A 24,931-nucleotide genomic window follows, 5' to 3' on the forward strand; every position below is an offset into this window, starting at 1 on the left:
AAAAAATAGTGGCAGTCTCACCCTGTAGCTGGATCTCTCTGATAGTTGGGAGGGCAAGGTGTGTCGATGCATTGGTAACTCCCTCTCATGTTGAAACACATCCTGTTTGCACCACACTGAATGTTCTGCTCCAGGCATTCATCTATGTCTGTCCATATAAACACCAAAAGTGATCAATACAAAACTCTTATTTAGTATATTTAGATTTTTCTTTAGATTTTTTTTTAGGTCATTCTATAGAGAAGTCTTCATTTTCTTACCTTGGCAGGTTTTGCCATTGGTCATAAGGCGATAGCCACTGGGACACAAACATCTATGGCTGCCTGGTGTGTTCATACACTCATGTTGACATGTATCCCTCTGTTCACATTCATTAATATCTACAAACACAAGATGGGTAATAATTAATGGACTATTTTATGGAAATCGTGCATTGTAAGTTGCATATTGACATTATTTGATAAATTAGTGTATAACATAAAAAACCTTCTAAAATGAAACATTAATCAGTATAACTGCCACTTTGTATGCCACCATTTATCATTATTATGTTTGAAGCGGTTATATCTTAAAAAAAAAAAAAAAAACATTAAAAATCATTAAAGTAATGCTATAATTATGTTGCTTTTCTAAAATGATGCATTTTCTGAGAAAAATGTTGGGACTTTTTTGAGTCTTTGCTGCTCATGTTGTGTTCAGCAAAGCACCTAAAGGGACATGGTGATGGAAAAACATGAGATGGGAGGAACAATTATATTTCAATATTTTTGTGTTTGCACAAAAAGCAAAAATTTTGAGTTTCCCAGGAAACTATTAATTTGCACGCAAAACTTTGTATTTCTTCGCAAAGTTTCTCAGGGGGAAGAAAACTTTTGTAAGTGAATTCCAAACTTCTGAGGGGAATGCAAAAATTTGTGTAAACACTGAAACATTGAAATAGAATTTTTCCTCACATCCCATATTTTCCCCATGTTTATATCCCCTTAGGGGCTCTGTAGTGTTAAACCCCATTTCCCTGCTTTAAAAGCAATGCTTTGCTTTTTCTGACAAAATATTTAAGGGTTGACAATTTTATTTTTTTCCTCATAGTTTAAACCAAAGTACATTTCTTCTACATTATTTCAGGTCATATATATCTTTTATAATGTGCGACTTAAAAACCACATTAAAACTGAGCAATACTATTTGAATTTTGATTAAAAGTACAACTTTTTTGGCACATAAACCAGTTTTCACACAATATCATGAAAACACGACATTTGCGCATCAGTTACTGTCATAGTAGCATTTCACAATACTTTAACCATTAAGGATCAAGAATACAGTATACTGTCTGATATACATATACATACACCTAGCATATGACATGAAACCCATGAAACTTCACTACAGATCAACAGTTACTCTTGTAGTTACCTAAACACTGGCCTTTTTTTGCCTTAAAACCAGGGGGGCAGGAATTAGTATCCCTACGACTGCGTGAAGGGGCATTGTTTGGTCTGTTGGCCACATGACGTCCCCTTACGGGGACATATGAGTGGTAACTCTGGGAAGTCAGGCTATGGTAGCGCTGCTGGTAGGAGCTCCGATCAGAGGAGGACTGTGATGTTCTGTACCCATATGAGAAACTCTCATAGTTAGGCAAGCGCTCTAGTCCGGCACAGGACTTGCCATCACCCAGCAGGTGGAGCCCCGGTGGGCACAGGCACTTGTAGCTGCCAGGGCTGTTCACGCACTGATAGGCACAGGGCACCGGTACCAGCTCGCACTCGTTTATGTCTGCTCTCACAGCAAGGCCAACACAGAGAAAGAGAAATTGAGAAAAGAAAGGTAAAAAAATAAAGGAAAAAGAGTTGAAATGAGAATAAGAGGATCAAAAGAAGAAAATAAAAAGAAGGGGATGAGACAAAAATACTGCACATGTGTAGCTATCCTTCAAAAGCAGGTTTCTCATGCAAAAAGTATTGTATTTTTGTTGTAAAATATTGAGTGTATTTAGTGATTCCTGGTTATTTCTATTAATAAATGATTAATAGAAATAACAGTGATTCATTCTCAGTACTCATCAGAAAAACTTTGAATGCCAAAACTGTCACTAAAGGACAAAAAAAAAAAAAAAAAAAAAAAAAAAGCCACAGCAAAGCATAGCATTTCTGCGGAGAATACCAAGCAGGAAGTTGAAGAGTAAAGTCAAAGATGATAGATACAGGTAGAGGAAGGACAGAATCATTATAGTCGTGCTGGCCTTGCTGTGAGAGTGAACCTACTTAACCAGTGTAATACAACTCACAGTTACATCTGTAGCAGCTCAGAGAGACCTGGATCCTTGATTTGGTATCAGTGACTGTGCCTTCTTTGTTTCTTACAGTTATAGGTTGGTTAGTTTAAAAGCACTGTGGCAGTAAAAGCAAGCTGTGTGGAAGGAAGTGACATCACAGGTTCTGAATGCTGTTTAGGTGAGGGTTGGTTCACAGAAATGAACTTTAGCAAAAGAATGAGGTAGGTAAAGATGAAGGGAGGGATGCAGGTTCGCATTTGGCAGGAGAGCAGCCCAGGATGTTGGGTTGTTGTCAGAGGATTAGAGTTAGGTGTGGGGGAAACTACGTACCAAGGCAGGGGCGGCCCACACCCTGAGAGCGGTACCCCCTCGGGCAAGTGCAGTGGTAGCTACCTCTGGTGTTTTCGCAGATCTGATTATACCTGCACTGATGCGTGCCGTCATGGCACTCATCAATATCTGCAAGCAGAATAAAAATGTATTTGATTTGATCATAATCTAATTATGTAATTAAAAATAATAATAAAATAAAAATGAATATTTTTTTTTAAATTATTCTAAATATAAACAAAGCTTGTTTTATTAATTTAAACAAAACACACACACATATATATATATATACACACATATACATATATATATATATATATTTATATTATTATTATTATTTTTTTTTTTGCAACACAATGGCCCTCTAATAAGCAACAAGCATTTCACAAACCTATGCATGTGCTATTGCCTCCTTTGGTCATGCCAGTAGGGCAGAGGTCAATGCAAGTGTATCCACCACGTGTGTTTTTACACTGTTGATCAGAGCGACACACTCTCTGTTTGCATTCATTTATATCTGAGGAGAAAGAATTATCACTTCAGTTTCAGATGCATAATTTTACAAACCCTGCAAGAATAAGCTATAAACCACAATATAATGTACCAATACAGCGCCGATTCCTAAGTTGGTACCCCGGCTCACAAGCACAGCGAAAGCTGCCAATGGTGTTTAGACAGTGCTGATGGCAAGGGTTGGATTCCTGACATTCATTCACATCTGTAGAAGCAAGATTAAACAACTGACATGTATATAGCATACTTCAATCTTATTTTAATGCTCTCTATTCATCATTATCTTCATCCTAGCATACAAGTACACACATAAACAATATACATAACACACCTGAGCAGCTCAGCCCGTCTGCTGTCCTTCTAAAGCCCCGCCCACAGCGCATTACACAGCGATAGGAGCCAATGGTGTTCTCACAGTCTTGTCCATCATGGCACATGTGCCCACCCAGTGAACACTCATCAATATCTAGGGTAAACAGAAAGGAAAGCAGCTGTTTAGCTTAGATTACAGAAATAACAAATCATACATTACCGCTCAAAAGTATGTTTTTTTTTTTTTTAAAGGAGTGTCTTATAAACAAAGTCTCTTATGCTCACCAAGGCTGCATTTTGTTTGATCAAAAATACAGTAAAAACAGTAATATTGTGAAATATGATTACAGTTTAAAATAACTGCCGTACCCTGGCACGTTCTGCCATCAGCTGAAATGGTGAGTCCTCTGGGACAGGAACAATAGTATGTGCCTATAGCATTGTGGCAGGCATGTGAGCAGGGATTTCCCTCCACACACTCATTCTCATCTTCATCAGCAAAAAAAGGACAAGCACGGAATCTCATTAATGAAAGAACTCATTGTATATCCACAAATTGAGACTATTATCTGTATTATATAGTAAAAGCAAAAAATACTGTCTGACTGTACCTGCACAATATGGCCCAGCGGGGTCCAGTTGAAAACCATTGGGACACTGATTACTGCGCTCTCCTGAGGACAAAAATATATTGCAATTGGAGAGGGACAGCTCTTAAAACTATTAAATAAAACACAACAAAATCATAATGATCGGCTAGAATTTTATGATGTTTAGGGATGCACCGGCATATGAATTTTGCATTATATTAAATTAAAAATTTTGAACCAGGCATTGAGACATTGTAATATAGAGAAGATAAATGAAAAAGTATTTCTAGTATTTCGAAAATTACGCATTGAAAAAGCTTGATTTGGAAACAAATAGCCCATGATATCTTAACATCAAATCAATATGATGATGTGGATATATCATTCATACTGAATGAAATTATTTCCTAATATTTGTATATAGTACCTTTAGCAATAGTGGCATGGATGGCAAACTCCAGCATCTCTTCTAGTGGACGGTACAGAGCATTGATAGCCGAAGCATGAAGTGTCTGTACCAGATAGGGCATCTTTCCTCTGGAGGGTCCGTATGTGATGGTATGATTCCAGGAGTAAGGCACGCTCACTCTGTCTATACTGAACATACGTGTAGACAGAGCATACAACTGACCAGGACCAGTCTGGATGTAGTCTTCAGTGTAGTCCTGGAGTTCAAAAAAGATATTTTAATGTGATAAAGTTTACATTGTGTAGCATTCTATTTTCAAAGTATAAAAAGGTAAAACAGTTAATGAATTCAGTGATGGAGATTCTACCTTGAGATTGATGTCTGCATTGGAGGGCAGTTGCAGGATGTGTCCATTTACTACGATGTCTAGCAGAAGCGCTCCATCGGAGTCCAGCCCTCGTGCCACATGGGTCATTCGGAGAATCTCTCCTATAGTCAACACAAATAAATTAAACAAAGAACCCTTTCAGGAAAAACACAGTTTACAAGGATCGCTAAACATCAACGTGATTTCTCTTACCTGTGGCAAACTCCACCTGAGTTTCACGTCTGAAGATGCCATCTGTGAGAGTGTAGCCATTAACAGCTTCACCCAGCTCCTGTGCTGTGGTCCAGTAAATGGGGTTCAGGATGGAGATCAACTTCCTCATAGCAGAGCCTGGATGATTTAGCAGAACATATACAAGCACCAACTCAAATTACAGTATTCTTTTTAGTTTTTGTTAAATAATCTTTAAGCTACAACCCCATTGCCACATAAAAAATAATTAATATACTGACAAATACTTTAAACTATACATTTTAGCATATTAAATATGATACACTGCTGCTCGTAACAAAAAGTAGCAGAGACTGACCCAGACTCCTGGGTATATTAGTGATGGTGGCCTGTATAACTCTCCCTCCAGTGGGACTGCTAGAGATAGTGGCATTGAGGATGGCAATGCCAAACTCCACATCATTAATGTTCCCAATGATACTTCCTCTCGCTTTCTGAGGGCCACCTTAGAGAGAAAAGTAGAAAAGTTTAGATAATGAGTACAATCATTTCTTGTTTAGTTAACTTAAAATCAAGGTCAGAAATTACAGGTGGACTCAGTATCAAATACACTGTTTGGAAGTTAGTCGGGCTGATACCAACAACAAACGTCTAACCAATCAGCATTAGGGGGGCGTATGGCGGTAGAGGAGACAGAATGAGCAAGAGGGAGATTTGAACATAAGAAAAAAAAAACTGCAGAATGAGAGATGGGACACAATACAAAAGGGCTCAAAAAAATATCACTGGAATGTAGGTTTATGACTGGGCAAGCGCTTTAGGACTCATTAGAAAAGCTTTCCAGCGCTGGAGAGAGCTAAGTGGGAAGGCCTGAAAACAGACGCGGAGGCTGCTTGGATCCCACTTCTCATGTGAGTAACACTGTTTTGATTGTCTGGAGCTGCTGTGCTGTTTGCGACTAACAACGAATGCTTTGTATTTACTTGTATTTAGTTTTGTATTTACTGTATTGTGTACTGTGTGTTCATTTTTTGTGCTTCCTTGTCGTTCGTTCATCAACTGCACTTTATTTTTCTTGAAGCATTCTGTTGCACATCAGCTGTGATAAATCTTGCATTGCATGTGTAACAGTGCAACAGTACTGCACACTTGCCTTGCATGCCAGCAGCGATCGGGCTGGGGTTTGAGATTGGATTGGGATTGGAGTGAATTTTAGAGACAGAGCAATGAAGAGAGGGTAGGGTTTATTTGGGTTGATTTCAAATATAAACAATGTCCAAAAGCGTTGTTCAAAATCTACTTACTGCACCGTTAACCAGTGGTTGGGGAAAGTTGCATAAAATGTGTTTTAATGTGTAGCTTACATAAGCTAAATGAAAACACTGTGAGAGTTTTCTTCACATTCATTTTTAATCTAAATTCATTACAACCTACTAAGACAGACAGCAGAGAACTGTAAATTCTTATATAAGCCATCAGGCAATTATTAGGCATGATTGTGTTATTATTATGATATTGTATTTGATTAGATTTTATAGATAACAGTCATAATTTTTCGGAAAATAATTAAAATATTAATAAAAATAATTAAAAATAAAAATAAATGAATAAAAATGGTCCTCAAGACCATGTTAAATCATTAAACAATTTCTTGATGAAAGTCTTGATTAAGAACCATACATAGTTAGCTGTAAATGTACCTGGACATGGCTGTATGTTACATCTTGATAACTGGGTGGAGTCTCCTGGGCAGGGTCGGCCACTGTTGCTAGGTGATGGATTGTTACAAAGTCTGACACGTGTCCGTTCTCCACCTCCACAGGATGCTGAACATTCACCCCAGGACTCCCATGAACCCCACTTACCATCAACTTCACGCATACATAGACAAAGCACAGAAAGATGTGTAATCAGTTATGGTAAAAATGAATCCAAAAAAGTCTTCTATATCTGATGTGGTTTGCATCCTCCATTCAAGTTTTTGTCAATCATAAATCTTAAATTTAGTTAGCTTTTCTTGTATATTAAATAATATATAACAGCTGGGTATTTGTTGTGCAATATACACTACAGTTCAAAGGGTCAGTAAAATGATTGCTTTTTTTGCAAGAAATTAACTTTTATTCAGGCGGGGTGCATAAAATTAGGGTTACAAAAAATAAATGCTCTTATTTTGAACTTTTTATTCTAAAAGAAATGCCACTTGAGCACCAAATCAGCATATTAGAATGATTTCTCAAGTATTGGCTGCAGTATTGGCAGATACAAATTCAGCTTTGCCTTCACAGGAATAAATTACATTTTAAACTATATTGAAATAGATAAGTTATTTTGAGCACAAGAAACTTCTTTGAAAAATATTTTTAAAATCTCATGATCTCAACATTTTGAACGGTAGTGTATGTATGAGTGCTATACCAGGGCAATTGGCTGTGTTGCACTTCTGGATTTGCGAGTCTGAACCAGTACACGCTCTGCCTCCATTCGCTGGTCGAGGATTGTCACATGTTCTGTAGCGACGCATTTGTCCACCGTTGCAGGTCCTGCTACAACTTCCCCAGCTGTTCCATGGGCCCCAGTTACCATGAACTATGAAGAGAGATAATTTATACTTATAGCCTTCTGCATTACACTAATATGTCTGTGGGTTTACTATATGTGAAATGTCTTTACTCACTGGGACAGGGTTCATTGTTGCAGAAATCAATGTGGATGTCATTTCCCTCACACTGCCGTCCACCATACTGGGGGGTGGGGCTTGCACAGATACGTGTCCTCTGCCTTGTACCGCCTCCACAAGAAACACTACATGCCCCCCAGCTTACCCAGGATGACCACTTGCCATCCACTGTTGAAGAGGAGAAGAAAAGACACGTCTTTTTAAATTTACACTCACGACGTTCCAAATTCATATGAATTTATATTTAGATATATTGGATATTTAGAACATCCAGCCAACAACAGCTGTTTAATTTCACAACATTTTCATTTCTGAGTGAACAATCTCTTTAAATAAAAATAATAATTTTCACCAGAATGCTTACCAGGGCAATGCCTCTCATTGCACACTTGTGTCTGTGTGTCAGGTCCTTCACATGATGGTCCTTCAAATGAGGGTGGAGGGTTATTGCAGAGTCTGAGTCTTGTCTGCATCCCTTTGCCACATGTTTCACTACAAGGGCTCCAAGGCAACCAGGCACCCCAGTTCCCAGCCACTGACAGATAAGAAGCCAGTCAGACAGATATGCCCATGAGAAAGCAGGAGAAGATATGTTCCTCCACTCACCTGGGCATGGCCTTATACTACACATGATGGCTTCCACTGCTTTTCCCTCACAGGCTCTACCCCCATGTTGGGCAGGAGGATTACTACAAGTCCGCACCCTAGTCCTGTTACCCTGACCACAGGTACGAGAGCACTCCTCCCAGGAAGACCACTCGGACCAATTACCATCCACTATGGGGACAAAGAGTTTGGACTGTTCTCCATGTTTTTATCTATTTTTGTTTGTTTGTTTAGGAGAGATCTTGGTGAGTACAGTCAAAAATTCATGTTTATAAATAAGCACTTAAATATTAAAAAATATACACTACCGTATGAGTTGGTAAATTTTTTTATGTTTTTGAAAGACGTCTCTAATGCACAAGGCTATGTTTACTGGATCAAAAATACAGTAAAACAGTAAGACTGTAAAATATTATTACAATTTAAAATATAAATATCTCTTTTATTTTGTTATATTTTAAAATATATTATATATATATATATATATATATATATATATATATATATATATATATATATATATATATATATATATATATATATATATATTAATTGTAATGTGTAAAAGGGATGAAAAGTAAACTAATTTACCTGGGCAAGGTTTGCCTTGACAGCTGCGAGTTTCTGTTCCTGAACCAATGCAGTGCTTTCCTCCGTTTGCAGGAAATGGGTTATTGCACTGTCTCAGTCTCCTCTGCACTCCTGTACCACAGGAAACACTGCAAGCTCCCCACTCCATCCATTCAGAGAAACCTCCGTGAACTGCAAAACACACAATTCAATTGGCCATTATAATTCATCTAACTGCATTATAATCCGAATACTTGCTAAAGGCCGAAGCTCACCTCGTACTGTGAGGGTCACGCGTACCAGCACGGAGCCTAACAAATTTCGGGCCACACACTCATACTCAGCCGTGTCCTCTTTCTGAGCACTACTGAGCCGCAGAGAACCATTATTCAGTGTGGTTATGTGCTCGTTACCCAACAGGGGGCGCCCCTGACGGGACCACTCAATGACAGGCACAGGCTCTCCCTCTGCTTGGCAGTTCAGCACCACTGTGGAACCGGCATCTACCACTGTTTCTACTGGCTCTACAGTGATGGTAGGAGAACCTATGGACAGATTACTGATGTTATTACAGTAACACAAGCAAGGGCTTTTTTTTATATATAAATATATCATAATTAAGGTTTTTATTTTCTGTGTGAGTATTCTACGTGACTTTAACTTTAAATGATTCATTTTTGTTTTGAACTGTAGACTTACTCTGTAAGGTCAGTGTAACTGTTCTCTCCACCACTCCTGCATCATTTGTGGCCACGCACATGTAATTTCCAGCATCTTCGCTCTACAAAAATTACAAATTGATCCCATTTATTATTTATGAATGTTACAAAAGGATAAAAATACAAAACATCTGGAAAATTACACCTGGAATTTTGTATCCAGGATTGATGGCAAACATTGTGTACCCATATTAACCCTCTTGTATTGTTGTAAAAATAATGCCTATTTTAGTATCTAAATGAAAAATAACTTATTACACACAGCAGAACAAATAATGCATATTAGACTCAGGTAGGCACTTAAACTCTTTTTCAGTGCAATATAATTTGTTTTAAATTTGATTAGCATTCGGTTGCATGAGTTAAAGAAATAGTATCTTCTGGAACTACAGTGGGGTGAATAAAAAATGCCAACATTCATTTTTGGGTAAATCATTCCTTAAAAAATGATACAAATGCAGAGCAGGGTTTATATACTTTGCATTTGTGCAGCTGTATCTGCTGTTGTGTTGTGTTTATGTACCACTGTGCCATAGATGGCTAGAGATCCGTTGTCAAGTTGACGGATTCGATTGCTTATCTGGACATTGACGCCCTTTTTGCTCCACTGGAATGTGGGTAGAGGGTCTCCTCGCACCTCACAGTTAAGTATGGCATTCCCTCCCAGGGGCTCAATGCGATTTGAATGAACATCTCCATCTATTATTGGTGGTTCTGGAGAAATTGGACAAGAGATTTAAGTTTTTCACAATGGATTTACTTTTGATTATACAAGCCATCGTATAACAGAATTCCAGATGTTTACCTTTAACATAGACAAATCCCAGAGATTTGATGGATCCTACGCTGTTCTCAGCCATGCAGGAATAAGTGCCTGAGTCGTCTTTACTCACACGCTCAATCACAAGCTCACTGTGGCCATTGATATGATCATACTGGGCTGTGGGCAGAAACAATACTTTCCTGATTCTCACATAGCCTATTGACACATGCAGCATAACTAATAGTGATAAACTACAGGGTATGCAAATTGTGGATATTTGTAGGCTCAATTAGAGGGATGATCAATACCAGGGATGATATTGTTGTTGAATGCCCATGTGATCTTGGGTGGAGGGATGCCAGTGACGCTGCAGGTTAGCAGAAGGCGCTCTCCCTTGTTAAGAGCCACATCCCCCAGGAGCTCAGTGAAGGCTGGATGTGTGTGGATGGACAGACCAATGGTGCGACTGTCCTCCCCAACTGAGTTGGTTCCGACACACGTGTAACTCCCAGAATCCTCAGGCTACATACACAAACTGTCACAATATGTAAACACTCTGAATGCAAGCAGTTTAAAGATTGGGACTCTGACCTGTGCAGTGTCTATGAGCAGCTCTCCTGTGGGCAGGATCGTGTATTCCCCGGTGGTGTCAGTAAGTGCAATATCATCTTTCTCCCAGGTGATAGTGGGCTGTGGGACCCCGTCTGCCACACAGGTCAACAAAGCTTGGGTGTTCTCCACCACAGACACCTCTGACTCTCCTACACGGATGGAAGGAGGTACTGAGGTAGAGAGGGAGAGGAAATAAATAAATACATGTATGACATAATTTATTATAATACTAATTTACATAAATAATACATTTTAATATTAATATTATTATTAATAACATAAATCTACGGAAGAGGATTAGGGCCAAGCAATAATTAAAAAATAAAACCATCTCGAGATTAAAGTTGTTAAATTTCAAGAAAAAAAGTCGAGACAAAATGTTGAGAAAAAACTCATTAAATTGCGAGAAAAAAGTCGAGACAAAATGTTGAGAATAAACTTGTTAAATTACAAGAAAAAAGTAGTTAAATTACGAGGAAATATTTGTTAAATTACGAGAAAAATGTTGTTAAATTTCAAGAAAAAAGTCGTTAAAAAAACGCATTAAATTATGAGAAAAGTCATTAAAATATGAGAACAAATTTGTTAAATTACGAATTTGTTCTTTAATGACTTTATTCTCATAATTTATTGAGTTTATTCTCAACATTTTATCTCAACTTTTTTCTTGAAATTTAACGTCATTTTTCTCATAATTTAACGAATATTTTCCCGTAATATAACAACTTTTTCTCGTAATTTAATGACTTTATTCTCAACATTTTATCTCGACTTTTTTCTCGAAATTTAATGAGTTTTTTTCTCGTAATTTAACAAGTTTATTCTCAATATTTTATCTCGACTTTTTTCTTGAAATTTAATGACTTTTTTCTCGAAATTTAACAACTTTAAATTACGTTAAATTACGAATTTGTTCTCATAATTTAATGACTTTTTTCTCAGAATTTAATGACTTTATTCTCAACATTTTATCTTGACTTTTTTCTCGAAATTTAACGTCATTTTTCTCATAATTTAACGAATATTTTCTCGTAATATAACAACTTTTTTCTCGTAATTTAATGACTTTATTCTCAACATTTTATCTCAACTTTTTTCTCGAAATTTAACGAGCTTTTTCTTGTAATTTAACGAGTTTATTCTCAACATTTTATCTCGACTTTTTTCTCGAAGATGGTTTTATTTTTTTATTATTGCTTGGCCCTAATCCTCTTCCGTATAAATCAAATAATGATTAAAAATGATATTCTACCAAATATTCTACTTAAAAAAAAATTAAAAAATAATTTTATGATTTATGTGATGAATAATAATAATAATAATCATGGTAGAATAACTTTTATTATTTTTAAGATTTATTTTTTGTGTTTTTGCCTTTATTGTGATAGGACAGCATGTAGACAGGAAGCGAAGTGGGAGAGAGAGGGGGTACAGGATCGGGAAAGGACCACGAACGCAATGGTGCTATATGTCGGAGCACTGCCCACAAGGCTATTGGCGCTGACATAAAATGAATTATTATTACTAATAAATTATTATTAATAATTACATACATCAACTAATTGAAAATAATAACAAAAAGATTCTACCAACATTCTACTTAATATTATACCAATATTTTACAAAAGTTATTCTACCAGATAATCATGATTGTTATTATTACTATTATTAATCACATAAATCATAAAATAAGTTATTAATATTATTAATAATAACATACATCAAATTATAATAAAAAATAATTTAAAAAAAATTCTACTAGTATTTTACTTAATAAAAAATAAGTTACTCTTACTAGATTATCAATACACAATATTATCAATCAGTTATTATATTTATCAGTTCATCCAAATCAGCAAATTATTCATGTTATTCTTATCATTAATTACATAAATCAAATAATGATAATTAAAATAAATATAAAAAAGATATTTTATCAATATTATACTTGATACAAAATAAACATTACTCTATCAATGCACTAATAAATAGCACTAATAAATATTATCAATTCATCCGTCCATCTCAGTTTTCCCCTAAATCACTCTGTACAGTGAAGCCATTTATTCAATCCAATCCATCTGTTTCAGAATCCCTCTGACTCACTGTGTACAGTAAGGCTCATCTCCAGACTAGTGCTTCCAGCCACATTAGCAGCAGTGCAGGTGTATCTGCCTGTGTCTCCAGGTTGGGCAAAGGCGATCTGCAACGCCCCAGTACTGAGGACCCGCTGGCGCACGGACTCGCTCAGCGGCTGTCCGTCCTTGTACCAGGTGATAGAAGGAGTGGGGAAACCCTCTGAGTGGCACTGCAGAGTTACAGATGCATCTAGTGCCACAGTGTACACCTTGATGTCAGATGTTATGACAGGGGGCACTGTAAGAGAAGTGGAATTGATAACATTTGAGATAATTGTTTTCCACAGACATCTTAACTTTCATCACAGCCTATGTGTGTGCCTAACCTTGAACTCTGAGTTTGGTTTTTCCTAGTGCAGTGCCTGCTGGATTCTGAGCCACACACATGTAGGTTCCAGAATCCTCGACTCTGGCTTTAGAGATTTGCAGACCACCATTGGGGAGCACTGTAAAACCACCTCCTGATGATGAAAGGTATTAAATTGGTTTAAATATATATTAAAATAATTACTACAATTTAAAAGTTTGGGGTCAGTAAGATTTTCTTAAAAGAAAGTAATACTTTTAGTTGCATTAAACTGATCAAAAGTTACAGTAAAGTCTTTTACAATGTTAAAAAAAAAAAATTTATAAATGCTTTTTTTCAAATTAATCCTGAAAATAATAACAGTTTCCACAGAAATATTAAGCAACGCAACTGTTTACAACATTGATGAGACATTCACAGAAATTAAAAAAAATAAATAAATAATTAATGACCCCAAACTTTTAAATGGCAGTGTATGTAATACAATATAATAAATTACAGAATAATTATATACATTAATTAAAATAATTAAGTAATTAATTAAATGATACTGAATATATGAAAAGCTTGCTTTCACCTGTAGTAAAAATGTTGATGCCCTCTTTCTGCCAGGTGATAGTTGGGCGAGGGGAGCCCGTTGCTCTGCAGGGCAGGGTCACATGATTGTTCAAAATAACATCTAGTGTTGACGGGTGTGACTGTATCACCGGAGGTTCTATTAAATGTAAATGCACACAAATATTCACCACAGAAATGTCCAAATGACAAAGTTGGTATAGAATGAAATGAATGTGGAGCCTCACATGGATATTTGTTATATATGATCTTATTAGACAAAAATAAAATAAAGAGGCATATTTAAAAGCATGTTAGATTTAAGTGTTTCTGCATATCTCATACCGTGTACTGTGAGCTGGACGTGTCGGTGTGCGGTGCCTGCAGCATTCTTGGCCACACAAGAGTAACGGCCTGAGTGACTCAGATCTGCAGCTGTGATCTCAAGAGGACCTGAGAGAAACCAAGGAAAGAGAAATGCAACATTTAGATCAACTTCAAACCTCAATCGTTCCTTTTTTTCACACTGTAACTACATAAAGCTAACCTGACGGTAGTATTGTATAGCCCTTTGCATCTTTAGCTAGTCTTAATCCATCTTTGCTCCAGTATAGGACAGGATGAGGCACTCCGGATGCAGTGCAGCCGATGACCACCGGGGACAGTCTGCTTACCACAAGCTCTGTGGCCTCATCAGCAATAGAAGGAGGAACTGTAGAAGGAAATGTATATAAGTTCCTCTTGAAATGCACATTAGCGGAGTCTGAAATTGCATACTTCCCTAATATATATTTAACAGTATGTCAAGTCAATTCAAGTTAGTGAAGTGATGCAACTGATGCTGGTAGGTCACAAGACAGTGACAACATGGCGAATGTAGTACGTCCGGATTACATTCACACTATATACAAATATATATAATATACGTTTTAAGTGCCCGCAAAGTAAATACATTTTAAAAATAAGTACCTACTTAGGAGAGTATGCAATTTCAGATGTAGCTACACATTTAGATGGATGTCATATTTGGCAGTAGGGATTCACCATGTACTGTCAGCTGAATGGCTCGGCTCTCCTGGCCTGCCTCATTGGATACAACACACTCGTACAGCGCTGTGTCCTCTACTGTAGGTGCGATGACAACCAATGAGCCCGAAGACAATAGCCTGAGGACAGATTGCAAACTGATTAACTGGAAACAATCATGAATCACAAGTGTCTTACTGTGCAATGTTAAGCATCAGGGTCATATTGTGACCCAAACCAGGAGTAATGCTTATTTGGTTGGTGATACAGTAAGAGGTGATAAGAGGAGAGGGAGGAAACCTGGCTGAACCTGTACATATTCTGGTTCTGGTCAGTGTTAAGAGCTTTGGTGTTTTTGGTCCAGCTGACTGAGGGTTTGGGGATGCCGGTGGCCTCACAGGATAGCGTGGTCTGGACGTTTACTGTCACAGTGATGTTAGTGGGACCCTCAGCGATGGAGGGTGGTACTGGAGTAGGAGAGAATATTTGTGTTTACTGTATATCAGGACATTTCCTTGGACAAAGAGCCAATATTTTAAACAGTGATTAACAAACAATAGCTCAAGCAAGTAGAGCATGACTCTAGCAATGCCATGTTAATGGCTTTGGTGCCGATGAATGCACAAATTCATAAAAATGTATAGCTTGAATTCAGTGCTTTGGATAAAAGCATCTGCCAAATGCATGAATGCATAATTGTACATGAAAAGACTGAAAATACAGGACTGAAAATAAAGACTTTTAAGTTTAAAGGTGCAATATGTAATATTTTCTGTCCATTAGAGGTCGCTAGAGGCCTATTCACATTACTGTAGTATGAAGCAGAGCGGCTTTTATTATGCCACAGTCGCCGGCGCCGCTTCCGCTTTTCAGATCATGAGTATGAGGTAACACAGCTCTGTTTATCATATTAAATGCATTTGAGTGTGTTGAAAATGTTATGACGTTACTCTGTGCGTTCACTCGGTGGCTGCTGTGTTGCACTTGTTGCACACTCCAGTAAGATAGATCGATATTAGAATATCATATTAATAAATGCTGGATGGCTTGCGTTGATAAATGGCATGCAATTAATTTTAAAACGTATTGTATGATGGAGAAAATGCTGTATTACTGTTATGTTAGCTACTTTACAAAATAATGTTTTTCTCTGAGGCATGGTAAAGCATGGTACTCGCAAAAAAACAATTAATTAAAAAAATTAAAAAAATAAACAAAAAGACTAAACGTGTTGAGCTATATAACAATAATTAGTTATCTGTCTATAAATATATCAAAACGTTGTTCCCTTGCCTATTAAATCATGTAAATATTAAAGCGTCTTTGGTGTTTCCATGGTTTCTACAAAATAAAAACAGAAACTGAGGGTAACACAGGTATGATGCAATTGACTGACTCCTCACACATCCTGGAGCCTTGGTTAAAATTGCAATTTTCTCGCGATTTACAAATAGTTGGAAACATTTGGGATGTTGTAAGTACTCAAGTGAACAAAATATATAACACTGGCCTAGTGGTTTTTGGATATTTTACTGCAAAATTCTTATATATTGCACCTTTAAATTTTCATATTTAATTTAATTTCAGCTTTATTTCGATCATTGAAAATTATTTTTAATAGATTTTAGTTTTAGCTACAACATTTAATGTATGTACAATTACAGTATTGCATGCATGTATGTATGTCAAGACTCACCATAAACCTGAAGATCTACTCTCTTGCGCTCTGTTCCTGCCTGGTTGGTGGCCATGCAAAGGTAGCGGCCCGTATCTGTCACCTGGGCTGAGAGGATGTGGAGTGAGCCATCCTCACCAAACCTGTACCTAAATGTATAGGGTGTTTTTTATTTCCCATGAACAAAACAGAGTTATGAAATGCTCTGAAGTGATCTGTGCTGCTTACCTGGGGTTGTTTCCTGCCAAGATGGATCCATGCTTCCTCCAGGTTATGCGTGGGGCAGGAACTCCATTCACAACACACTCCAGAATCACTGGTTGATTGATAAGAACCAACACAGACTGAGGACCATCTTTTATTGTGGGAGGGACTGCAGAGAGAATGTTTATATTAGCACATACATATGCTCATACACATAAATAAGCCCACAATACATTTCCTGCCTTAACATTGGTAGAAATTGCTGGTCACCATTGACACTAAGGTTGAAGTTGCGTCTGGTTTCTCCAGCAACATTGCTGGCCACACAAGTGTACTGGGCACCATCTCTCAGCTCTGCATTGTTGATCTGCAGATAACGACCGCTGGACAAAACACGCACTCGTGGAGACATCTGGAGAAAGCATTGTGAAAGCTATTTAGAGCTACATATACCTGATTTAAAAAAAAAAAAACTTTGTTGTTAGATTTTAAAAAAAAGAAATTCATACTTTTATTCAGCAAGGATGCATTCATTTGTTTAAAAGTGACAGTAAAGACATTTATAATGTTACAAAAGATTTCTATTTCTAATAAATGCTTTTTTTTTTTTTTTTTTTTTAAACAGCACAACTGCTTTCAACATTGATACATTTTTGGATACCTTCAGCGGCGCTCCATCTTTAAGCCAGGTGAGGGTTGGAGGTGGAACTGCATCTGATTTACATTCAAGGGTCACCTGTCTGTTTTGCAGGACAGACACATCTTGCACACCTCCGTCTCCAGCAATGTTGGGTGGCACTGTTGAAAAGAATGGTTGTTTGGCAAATTACTGTAGGTGAGGTGACATTTTATATTGATATAATGGGAATCTTTGTAATTGCTTTTAAATCTCACCATGTACTCTGACAAGAAACTCTTTATCATCATCTCCAGCAGGGCTGGTGGCCAAACAGGTGTACCTTCCAGTGTTCTCCACCTGTACAAAGATGGGAGTTAACACAACATGATTTAGGAACATGTCACGCTTGTGGCACATTGAGCAGCATGGGAGAAAAGATAGGAACATTAATGGTACTGCCCATTTTGACACCACATTTGTAGTTTTTACCTGAGCAGAAGCAACTCTTAGCACCTCTCCATCTCTGAGGAGCCGTATGCTGTCTGTCTGAGGCAGCGGTCGCCCATCTTTCAGCCAGGTCAGTGTAGGTAAAGGTATGCCATCAGCCTCACAAACCAGCTCCAAGACATGATTCACAACCACAGAGACCTCAGCAGGTACACCAGAGCCATTGATACGCGGTGGGTCTGAGAGATGGGATAGATGTCCATGAGTCTGTGATAGAAGGAGTCAGTTTGGTCTTGTTTCATTTTGTCGCTCTTTCTCTCACCCAGTACTTTGAGGCTGAAGTGGCGGCTTGCATCTCCTGCATGATTATGTGCGGTACAGGAGTAGCGTCCAGTGTGGTTGACTCTCGCATGGGAAATCTGCAGGGTGGTGTTTTGGTTGAGGAGTGACAGGTGACCCTCTTTAGGCACCGCTGCACCATTTCTCAGCCAAGTAATGGTTGGACTGGGCGTCCCATCTGCAATGCAGATGAAAGAGGCCGTATTTCCTCTCACAACTGTTACTTCTTCGGTGCTGCCTGCCCCGTCCAAACTGGGAGGAACTGAGAAGAATGACACAGTAAATGTATGGGTTTAATACTTCATTGCATTATCAGACAAATTTTTATATATAATTAAAATGATTATATATGACCTAAGTTGGAACACTGTATAAATTGTGAATAAAAAGGGAATGCAATAATTTACAAATCTCATAAACATATTTTATTCACAATAGAATATAGATAACATATCACATGTTGAAAGTGAGACATTTTGAAATGTCATGCCAAATACTGGCTCATTTTGGATTTCATGAGAGCTACACATTCCAAAAAAGTTGGGACAGGTAGCAATAAGAGGCCAGAAAAGTTAAATGTACATATAAGAAACAGCTGGAGGACCAATTTGCAACTTATTAGGTCAATTGGCAACATGATTGGGTATAAAAAAGAGCCTCTCAGAGTGGCAGTGTCTCTCAGAAGTCAAGATGGGCAGAGGATCACCAATTCCCCCAATGCGGTGAAAAATAGTGGATCAATAGCAGAAAGCAGTTTCTCAGAGAAAAATTGCAAAGAGTTTGAAGTTATCATCATCTACAGAGCATAATATCATCCAAAGATTCAGAGAATCTGGAACAATCTCTGTGCGTAAGGGTCAAGGCCGGAAAACCATACTGGATGCCTGTGATCTTCGGGCCCTTAGATGGCACTGCATCACATACAGGAATGCTACTGTAATGGAAATCACAACATTGGCTCAGGAATACTTCCAGAAAACATTGTCGGTGAACACAATCCACTGTGCCATGTCATCCGGACTAAAGAAGACAAGAACAACCCAAGTTGTTATCAGCGCTCAGTTCAGAAGCCTGCATCTCTGATGGTATGGGGTTGCATAAGTGCGTGTGGCATGGGCAGCTTACACATCTGGAAAGGCACCATCAATGCTGAAAGGTATATCCAAGTTCTAGAACAACATATGCTCCCATCCAGACGTCGTCTCATTCAGGGAATACCTTGCTTTTTCAACATGACAATGCCAGACCATATACTGCATCAATTACAACATCATGGCTGCGTAGAAGAAGGATCCAGGTTCTGAAATGGCCAGCCTGCAGTCCAGATCTTTCACCCACAGAAAACATTTGGCGCATCATAAAGAGGAAGATGCGACAATGAAGACCTAAGACAGTTGAGCAACTAGAAGCCTGTATTAGACAAGAATGGGACAACATTCCTATTCCTAAACTTGAGCAACTTGTCTCCTCAGTCCCCAGACATTTGCAGACTGTTATAAAAAGAAGAGAGAATGCCACACAGTGATAAACATGGCCTTGTCCCAACTTTTTTGAGATGTGTTGATGCCATGAAATTTAAAATCAACGTATTTTTCCCTTAAAATGATACATTTTCTCAGTTTAAACATTTGATATCTATGTTGTATTCTGAATAAAATATTGAAATTTGAAACTTCCACATCATTGCATTCTGTTTTTATTCACAATTTGTACAGTGTCCCAACTTTTTTGGAACTGGGTTTGTACACAGGCAGGTTAACTCACCATACACCTGTAGGTGGTAGTGTCTGTTGTCCACTCCAGCTCTGTTGGAGGCCACACAAGTATAGCTCCCACCATCTGAAACCTGTGCACGAGCAATGCTAACACCAAAAATGACAATCAGATGTCTAGCATTTAGAATTATGAATCATGCTGTCAGCTCCATTCAGGGTGGCCACCAACAAAATGTGGTTTTATCTACCTACCATTGTAATTAACTACAGCTGGACTACGTACATAATAGGAATACAATAAAGAAATGGGTTCTTTTTTCACTCGGTTGAATTTTTAGTACATTGTGCAAGGGTGCAATTCAGTGTTTTTATTGTTAACTAAAACTAAAACTATTAAAATGATTTTTGTTAACTGAAATAAAGCTGAAATAAAAAAACTTAGAAATATTGCCTTGGCAACTAACTTAAACAGGTTTAAGTAGTACTTTAAGAAGTACTAAAAATACTAAAACTAAATGGAATAAAAAACAAATAAATAAAATGTCAAAAGCAAATAAAAGAACTAAAAATTCAATATGAAAGTGACACCTGAAAATATAAAAATAAAAGCTAATTCAAATCAAAATATACTATATAATACTGTATAAATAATATTAAAATAACACTGGTTTAATTATAAAATCAGTTAAATCAGTAAAACATAAGCCTTCATCTCAAATGTAATGAAATTAGGCAAGCTGTGGCTGAGGGGCAAAAAATTAATTTCCCATCCCAGGATCATCATGATTTAACCATGTTAGATCTCTTACCGGAGGACCTGGCCAGCAGACAGCAGGCGGACCTGAGACGACACTGGAAGCGGCAGACTGTTCTTTAGCCAGTTGAGCTGTGGAGGTGGAGAACCACTAGCTACACACTCTATATTTATTGAGCTATCCAGCACTGTGGTCAGTTCCTTGGCAGCAGGTCCGTTTCCCTGGATCAGAGGAGGAACTGGGAACAGGACATGCAGCTATCAAATGTCTGGGACAATACTCCTGTTGTGTAGTGAAAAATGCTGTTCCACTTGAGTCCTGTAAAGATACAACTCACCATATACATTCAGATTGAATATTCGGTCTTCCTCTCCGGCCTGATTGGTGGCCACACATGTGTATTTTCCACCGTCGGATGTGTGGGTGGCTGTCACAGTCAGTGTGCTGCCATCAGGGCTAATTCTGAGGAAAGGTTGACTTACGTTCAGCCTTATGAATTGTTTTTCCTCATTACCTAGAATCACTATGCAAAAGTACTATGCAGAGAATATACTATATAGTTTTGTAGCATAATGACACAAAAATCTGACAATGCTCTCACTTGATGTTCTTCTGGGCAGTTCTGCTAAGTGTCTTTCCATCCTTCAGCCACTGGATCTCAGGGGTTGGACTTCCTTCAGCACGGCACAACAGCTGGACGCTATCATTCAGCAGAACACTCATCTCACTAGGTAACTCAGATCCCATGATGTTTGGGGGGACTGAAGAACAGACAATACAGATGGTAATTTGGTAAAACTATTAGATGTATATTTGTTTAATAATGCTTCTGTACCTTGTATTGTAAGATGGTAATTTTTGAGGGCCTTGCCCTCCACATTTGATGCCACACAGGTGTAAGTGCCGCTGTCAGATAACTGTGAGCGGGCAATCTGCAGCTTACTGCCCCCGGACAGGATATGCATCTCCAGAGATTCTGAATTCTCTAGAAAGGCAATAAAATCAAGCATAAGTTGACTTTAAAAGGTGAAATGTAAAGCTTAAGTGATCTGTAGATCATCTATCTCACCAATCACTCTGCCGTTTTTTAACCATGTGAGCGAGGGAGGAGGGATCCCTGTAGCATCACAGGCAAAGGTGACAGGATTACTGATGGTTTCAACCACACGCTCCACTGCTGGGCCCTCCAACCGTGGGGGAACTGGATAAAGATTGAAGGAAGACTTGACATAAACAGTAGTAGGCTGAACAAAACCAGAATGTCAAAGTGTGAAGAACACCATAATCATAGCCCTATGCTGTATATCATACTAGAGTCTGCATTCCCGCAGCTCTCCCGAGATTTCTTGCGGTGCGGGATAAAATTTCCCAATGAAAGACAGTAGTGACAGCAGCTCATACTCGTTTGGTAACACTTACTGCCATTATAAAGCTCGGATGTACCAGAATATTTATTAATATATGTTCATCAGAAAAAAAAGTCATATACACCTAGGATGACTTGATGGTGAATAAAGCTTGGGGTAATTTTCATTTGAAAGTGAACTAATCCTTTATGTCTAAAATCTTAAGTATATACATAAATACACTACCGTTCAGAAGTTTGGGATCAGTAAGATTTTTAATGTCTTTAAAAGAAGTTTCGTCTGCTCACCAAGGCTGCATTTATTTAATTAAAAATATAGTAAAATCAGTAATATTGTGAAATATTATTACAATTTAAAATAACTGTTTTCTATTTGAATATATTTCACAAAGTAATTTATTCCTGTGATGGCAAAGCTGAATTTTCAGCATCATTACTCCAGTCTTCAGTGTCACATGATCCTTCAGAAATCATTCTAATATGATCATTTGCTGCTCAAGAAACATTTATTGTGTACAGATGTACAAAATATTTGTGTACAATATTTCAGGATTATTTGATGAATAGAAAGTACAAAAGAACAGCATGTATTTGAAATCTAATCTTTTGTTACATTTTAAATGTCTTTACTGTCACTTTTGATCGATTTAATGCATTCTTGCTGAAAAAAAATATTAATTTCTTTAAATTCTTCTAAAAAAAAAAAAAAAAATTAAAATTCTTACTGACCCCAAACTTTTGAACGGTAGTGTATAATGCTACAGAAGCTTTGTATTTCAGATAAATGCTGTTCTTTTGAACTTTCTATTCATCAACGAATCCTGAAAAAAAGAAAAGAATACAACTGTTTTTAACATTGATAATAATAATAAATATTTCTTGAGCAGCAAATCATCATATTAAAAAGATTTCTGAAGGATCATGTGACTCTGAAGACTGGAGAAATGATGCTGAAAATTCAGCTTTTCCAACACAGAAATAAATTAATTTTATATTATATTCCAATAGAAAACAGTTATTTTAAATTGTAATAATATTTCACAATATACTGTTTTACTGTATTTTTAATTAAATAAATGCAATCTTGGTGAGCAGACAAAACTTCTTTTAAAAATATTAAAAATCTTACCGATCCCAAACTTTTGAACGGTAGTGTATATATATGCAGATTCTGTTTTGTTTCTCACCATGGATGTTGAGATGGAAGTTCTTGTCCACTTGACCTGCTACATTTGTGGCCTTACAGACATACTGGCCGGTATCTGACACCTGAGAGAGAAAGAGGGATTTATACTTCTTGGAATTATCGTTTTTACTTTATTTTCTTTATTTTAAGTAAATGTGAGTGGTGATTGTACATGTACAGTACAAAATTCACCACCATGAATTGGTTGCTAGGTGTCTGCTTACTGGCCCTAAGCTTATATGAAGCTTATATATTCTGGTTCCTAGGTCTTGCTCAGGTCTATCCTTCAATGTAATTCTACAGGATTTCTTTTCACTCATTTTATCATTAGTCAAAAATCATACATCTACTTCTCTTTATCCAAAGCACCTGCTCATTTTCTCACACACCTCTGTTTCTCTCAGTTCCAGCATTTGTCCATCGGCCAGTATGCGCAGATTGGCAGTCTCAGTGATGGGCCGTCCATTCTTGTACCAGGTAATGATGGGAGGAGGTACCGCATTAGATTCACACTCCAAAGTAACAGATTTGCCCACTTGTACATTTAACACCACTGGAAGATCCCCACTGCTGTGTCTGATGCTGGGAGGGACTGGTAAATCGGACACCAGTAATTTAGATCAGTGACTTTCCAGAAATGTTGAAATATTAAACATTTTGTTTGTCAAATTAAAACAAAGACTGTCTACCTTACTCCACCAAATATTTTCTTAACTATTGAAAAGTTTTGCAGAGACATGCTTTACATTTTTATAACAAGCAAATATAAAACACTAAAAACTGTACATACTGACCATATACTGTGAGATAAATTATTTTTTGGGCTTCTCCTGCTAGGTTGATGGCCACACAGCTGTATTTCCCACCATCAGACATCTTTGCTTTTAGGATCTGTAGAGTACGGCCACCTAGAGACGGAGAATGAGAGTAAGAGGTGGAGTGGAGGAAGAGAGATTTATGTGTAATATGTATGCAGCATACACTATGTAGTCCCACTATAATGTGTCAGTAAGCATGTGTACCAGGCATTATGAGTGCATTGGTGCTGGCCTGTACAGGTCTCCTGTCTTTGAACCAGCTGAGGGTGGGAGGTGGGAGTCCAGTGGCCTCACAGTTTAGAGATATGAAATTATTCACCACCACTGTCACATTCTCCTCTCTGACACCCACAATAGAGGGAGAAACTGACAACAAACACATGTACGTTAAAACACAGCAACACAAACTATGCAGTAAACCCATAGGAACAGTACAGAGACTTACAGTTGATGGGCCTCATTGACTTCCATAGAATGGAGAAAAAAATACAATGGGTCAATGTGTACCGTCAACTGTCTGGTTACCAACATTCTTCAAAATATCTTCTTTTGTGTTCAACAGAAGAAAGAAACTCATATAGGTTTGGAACAACATAAGGTAAATGATGACAGAATTTATTATTTTAGGGCGAACTATCTCTTTAAGACAAATGTCTTATTCAAAGATAGACTCACCATGCACATGGAGATTGAATGATTTCTCTGCTGTTCCAGCTAAGTTTTGAGCCACACACACATAGCGTCCTGTATCTGTCACCTGTGCATTCAAAATCTGTAACACAAAAAACATAAATAAACACACATATATAAAAAAATCTGTCAATGTACACTGTTGCATCA

General features: G+C 37.6%; 1 protein-coding gene across 3 annotated transcripts in view; it reads right to left on the bottom strand.

Annotated features, from left to right (window-relative positions):
- Positions 1-24,931, bottom strand: part of hmcn1 (hemicentin 1) — a 91,514-nt gene that overhangs the window by 1,757 nt on the left and 64,826 nt on the right. Inside the window, exons 57-106 of one of the 3 annotated variants that reach the window (XM_067384099.1) lie at positions 24,767-24,863; positions 24,296-24,457; positions 24,068-24,181; positions 23,663-23,865; positions 23,275-23,356; positions 21,791-21,922; positions 21,557-21,706; positions 21,323-21,482; positions 21,059-21,183; positions 20,776-20,959; positions 20,016-20,113; positions 18,235-18,513; positions 17,955-18,151; positions 17,741-17,822; positions 17,508-17,644; positions 17,117-17,258; positions 16,871-17,015; positions 16,664-16,791; positions 15,278-15,434; positions 14,986-15,107; positions 14,489-14,653; positions 14,287-14,394; positions 13,964-14,101; positions 13,406-13,540; positions 13,048-13,317; positions 10,921-11,111; positions 10,638-10,851; positions 10,372-10,506; positions 10,090-10,280; positions 9,547-9,628; positions 9,123-9,392; positions 8,869-9,039; positions 8,278-8,448; positions 8,036-8,206; positions 7,669-7,839; positions 7,410-7,580; positions 6,692-6,862; positions 5,350-5,496; positions 5,013-5,150; positions 4,800-4,921; positions 4,451-4,688; positions 4,045-4,107; positions 3,803-3,922; positions 3,453-3,587; positions 3,213-3,326; positions 3,000-3,125; positions 2,609-2,737; positions 1,417-1,779; positions 261-380; positions 22-148 (exon numbers count right to left, since the gene is read on the bottom strand). In XM_067384099.1, the coding sequence (XP_067240200.1) occupies positions 22-148; positions 261-380; positions 1,417-1,779; positions 2,609-2,737; positions 3,000-3,125; positions 3,213-3,326; positions 3,453-3,587; positions 3,803-3,922; positions 4,045-4,107; positions 4,451-4,688; positions 4,800-4,921; positions 5,013-5,150; positions 5,350-5,496; positions 6,692-6,862; positions 7,410-7,580; positions 7,669-7,839; positions 8,036-8,206; positions 8,278-8,448; positions 8,869-9,039; positions 9,123-9,392; positions 9,547-9,628; positions 10,090-10,280; positions 10,372-10,506; positions 10,638-10,851; positions 10,921-11,111; positions 13,048-13,317; positions 13,406-13,540; positions 13,964-14,101; positions 14,287-14,394; positions 14,489-14,653; positions 14,986-15,107; positions 15,278-15,434; positions 16,664-16,791; positions 16,871-17,015; positions 17,117-17,258; positions 17,508-17,644; positions 17,741-17,822; positions 17,955-18,151; positions 18,235-18,513; positions 20,016-20,113; positions 20,776-20,959; positions 21,059-21,183; positions 21,323-21,482; positions 21,557-21,706; positions 21,791-21,922; positions 23,275-23,356; positions 23,663-23,865; positions 24,068-24,181; positions 24,296-24,457; positions 24,767-24,863 (7,763 nt within the window). Of the gene's footprint in view, positions 1-21; positions 149-260; positions 381-1,416; positions 1,780-2,608; positions 2,738-2,999; positions 3,126-3,212; positions 3,327-3,452; positions 3,588-3,802; positions 3,923-4,044; positions 4,108-4,450; positions 4,689-4,799; positions 4,922-5,012; positions 5,151-5,349; positions 5,497-6,691; positions 6,863-7,409; positions 7,581-7,668; positions 7,840-8,035; positions 8,207-8,277; positions 8,449-8,585; positions 8,650-8,868; positions 9,040-9,122; positions 9,393-9,546; positions 9,629-10,089; positions 10,281-10,371; positions 10,507-10,637; positions 10,852-10,920; positions 11,112-13,047; positions 13,318-13,405; positions 13,541-13,963; positions 14,102-14,286; positions 14,395-14,488; positions 14,654-14,985; positions 15,108-15,277; positions 15,435-16,663; positions 16,792-16,870; positions 17,016-17,116; positions 17,259-17,507; positions 17,645-17,740; positions 17,823-17,954; positions 18,152-18,234; positions 18,514-20,015; positions 20,114-20,775; positions 20,960-21,058; positions 21,184-21,322; positions 21,483-21,556; positions 21,707-21,790; positions 21,923-23,274; positions 23,357-23,662; positions 23,866-24,067; positions 24,182-24,295; positions 24,458-24,766; positions 24,864-24,931 lie in introns of those variants that run through there. The other 2 variants (XM_067384101.1, XM_067384102.1) reach the window with 2 other exon arrangements.

The sequence above is a fragment of the Chanodichthys erythropterus genome, chromosome 4, assembly GCF_024489055.1.
Source record: "Chanodichthys erythropterus isolate Z2021 chromosome 4, ASM2448905v1, whole genome shotgun sequence".
In the NCBI taxonomy this organism is placed as follows: Eukaryota; Metazoa; Chordata; class Actinopteri; order Cypriniformes; family Xenocyprididae; genus Chanodichthys; species Chanodichthys erythropterus.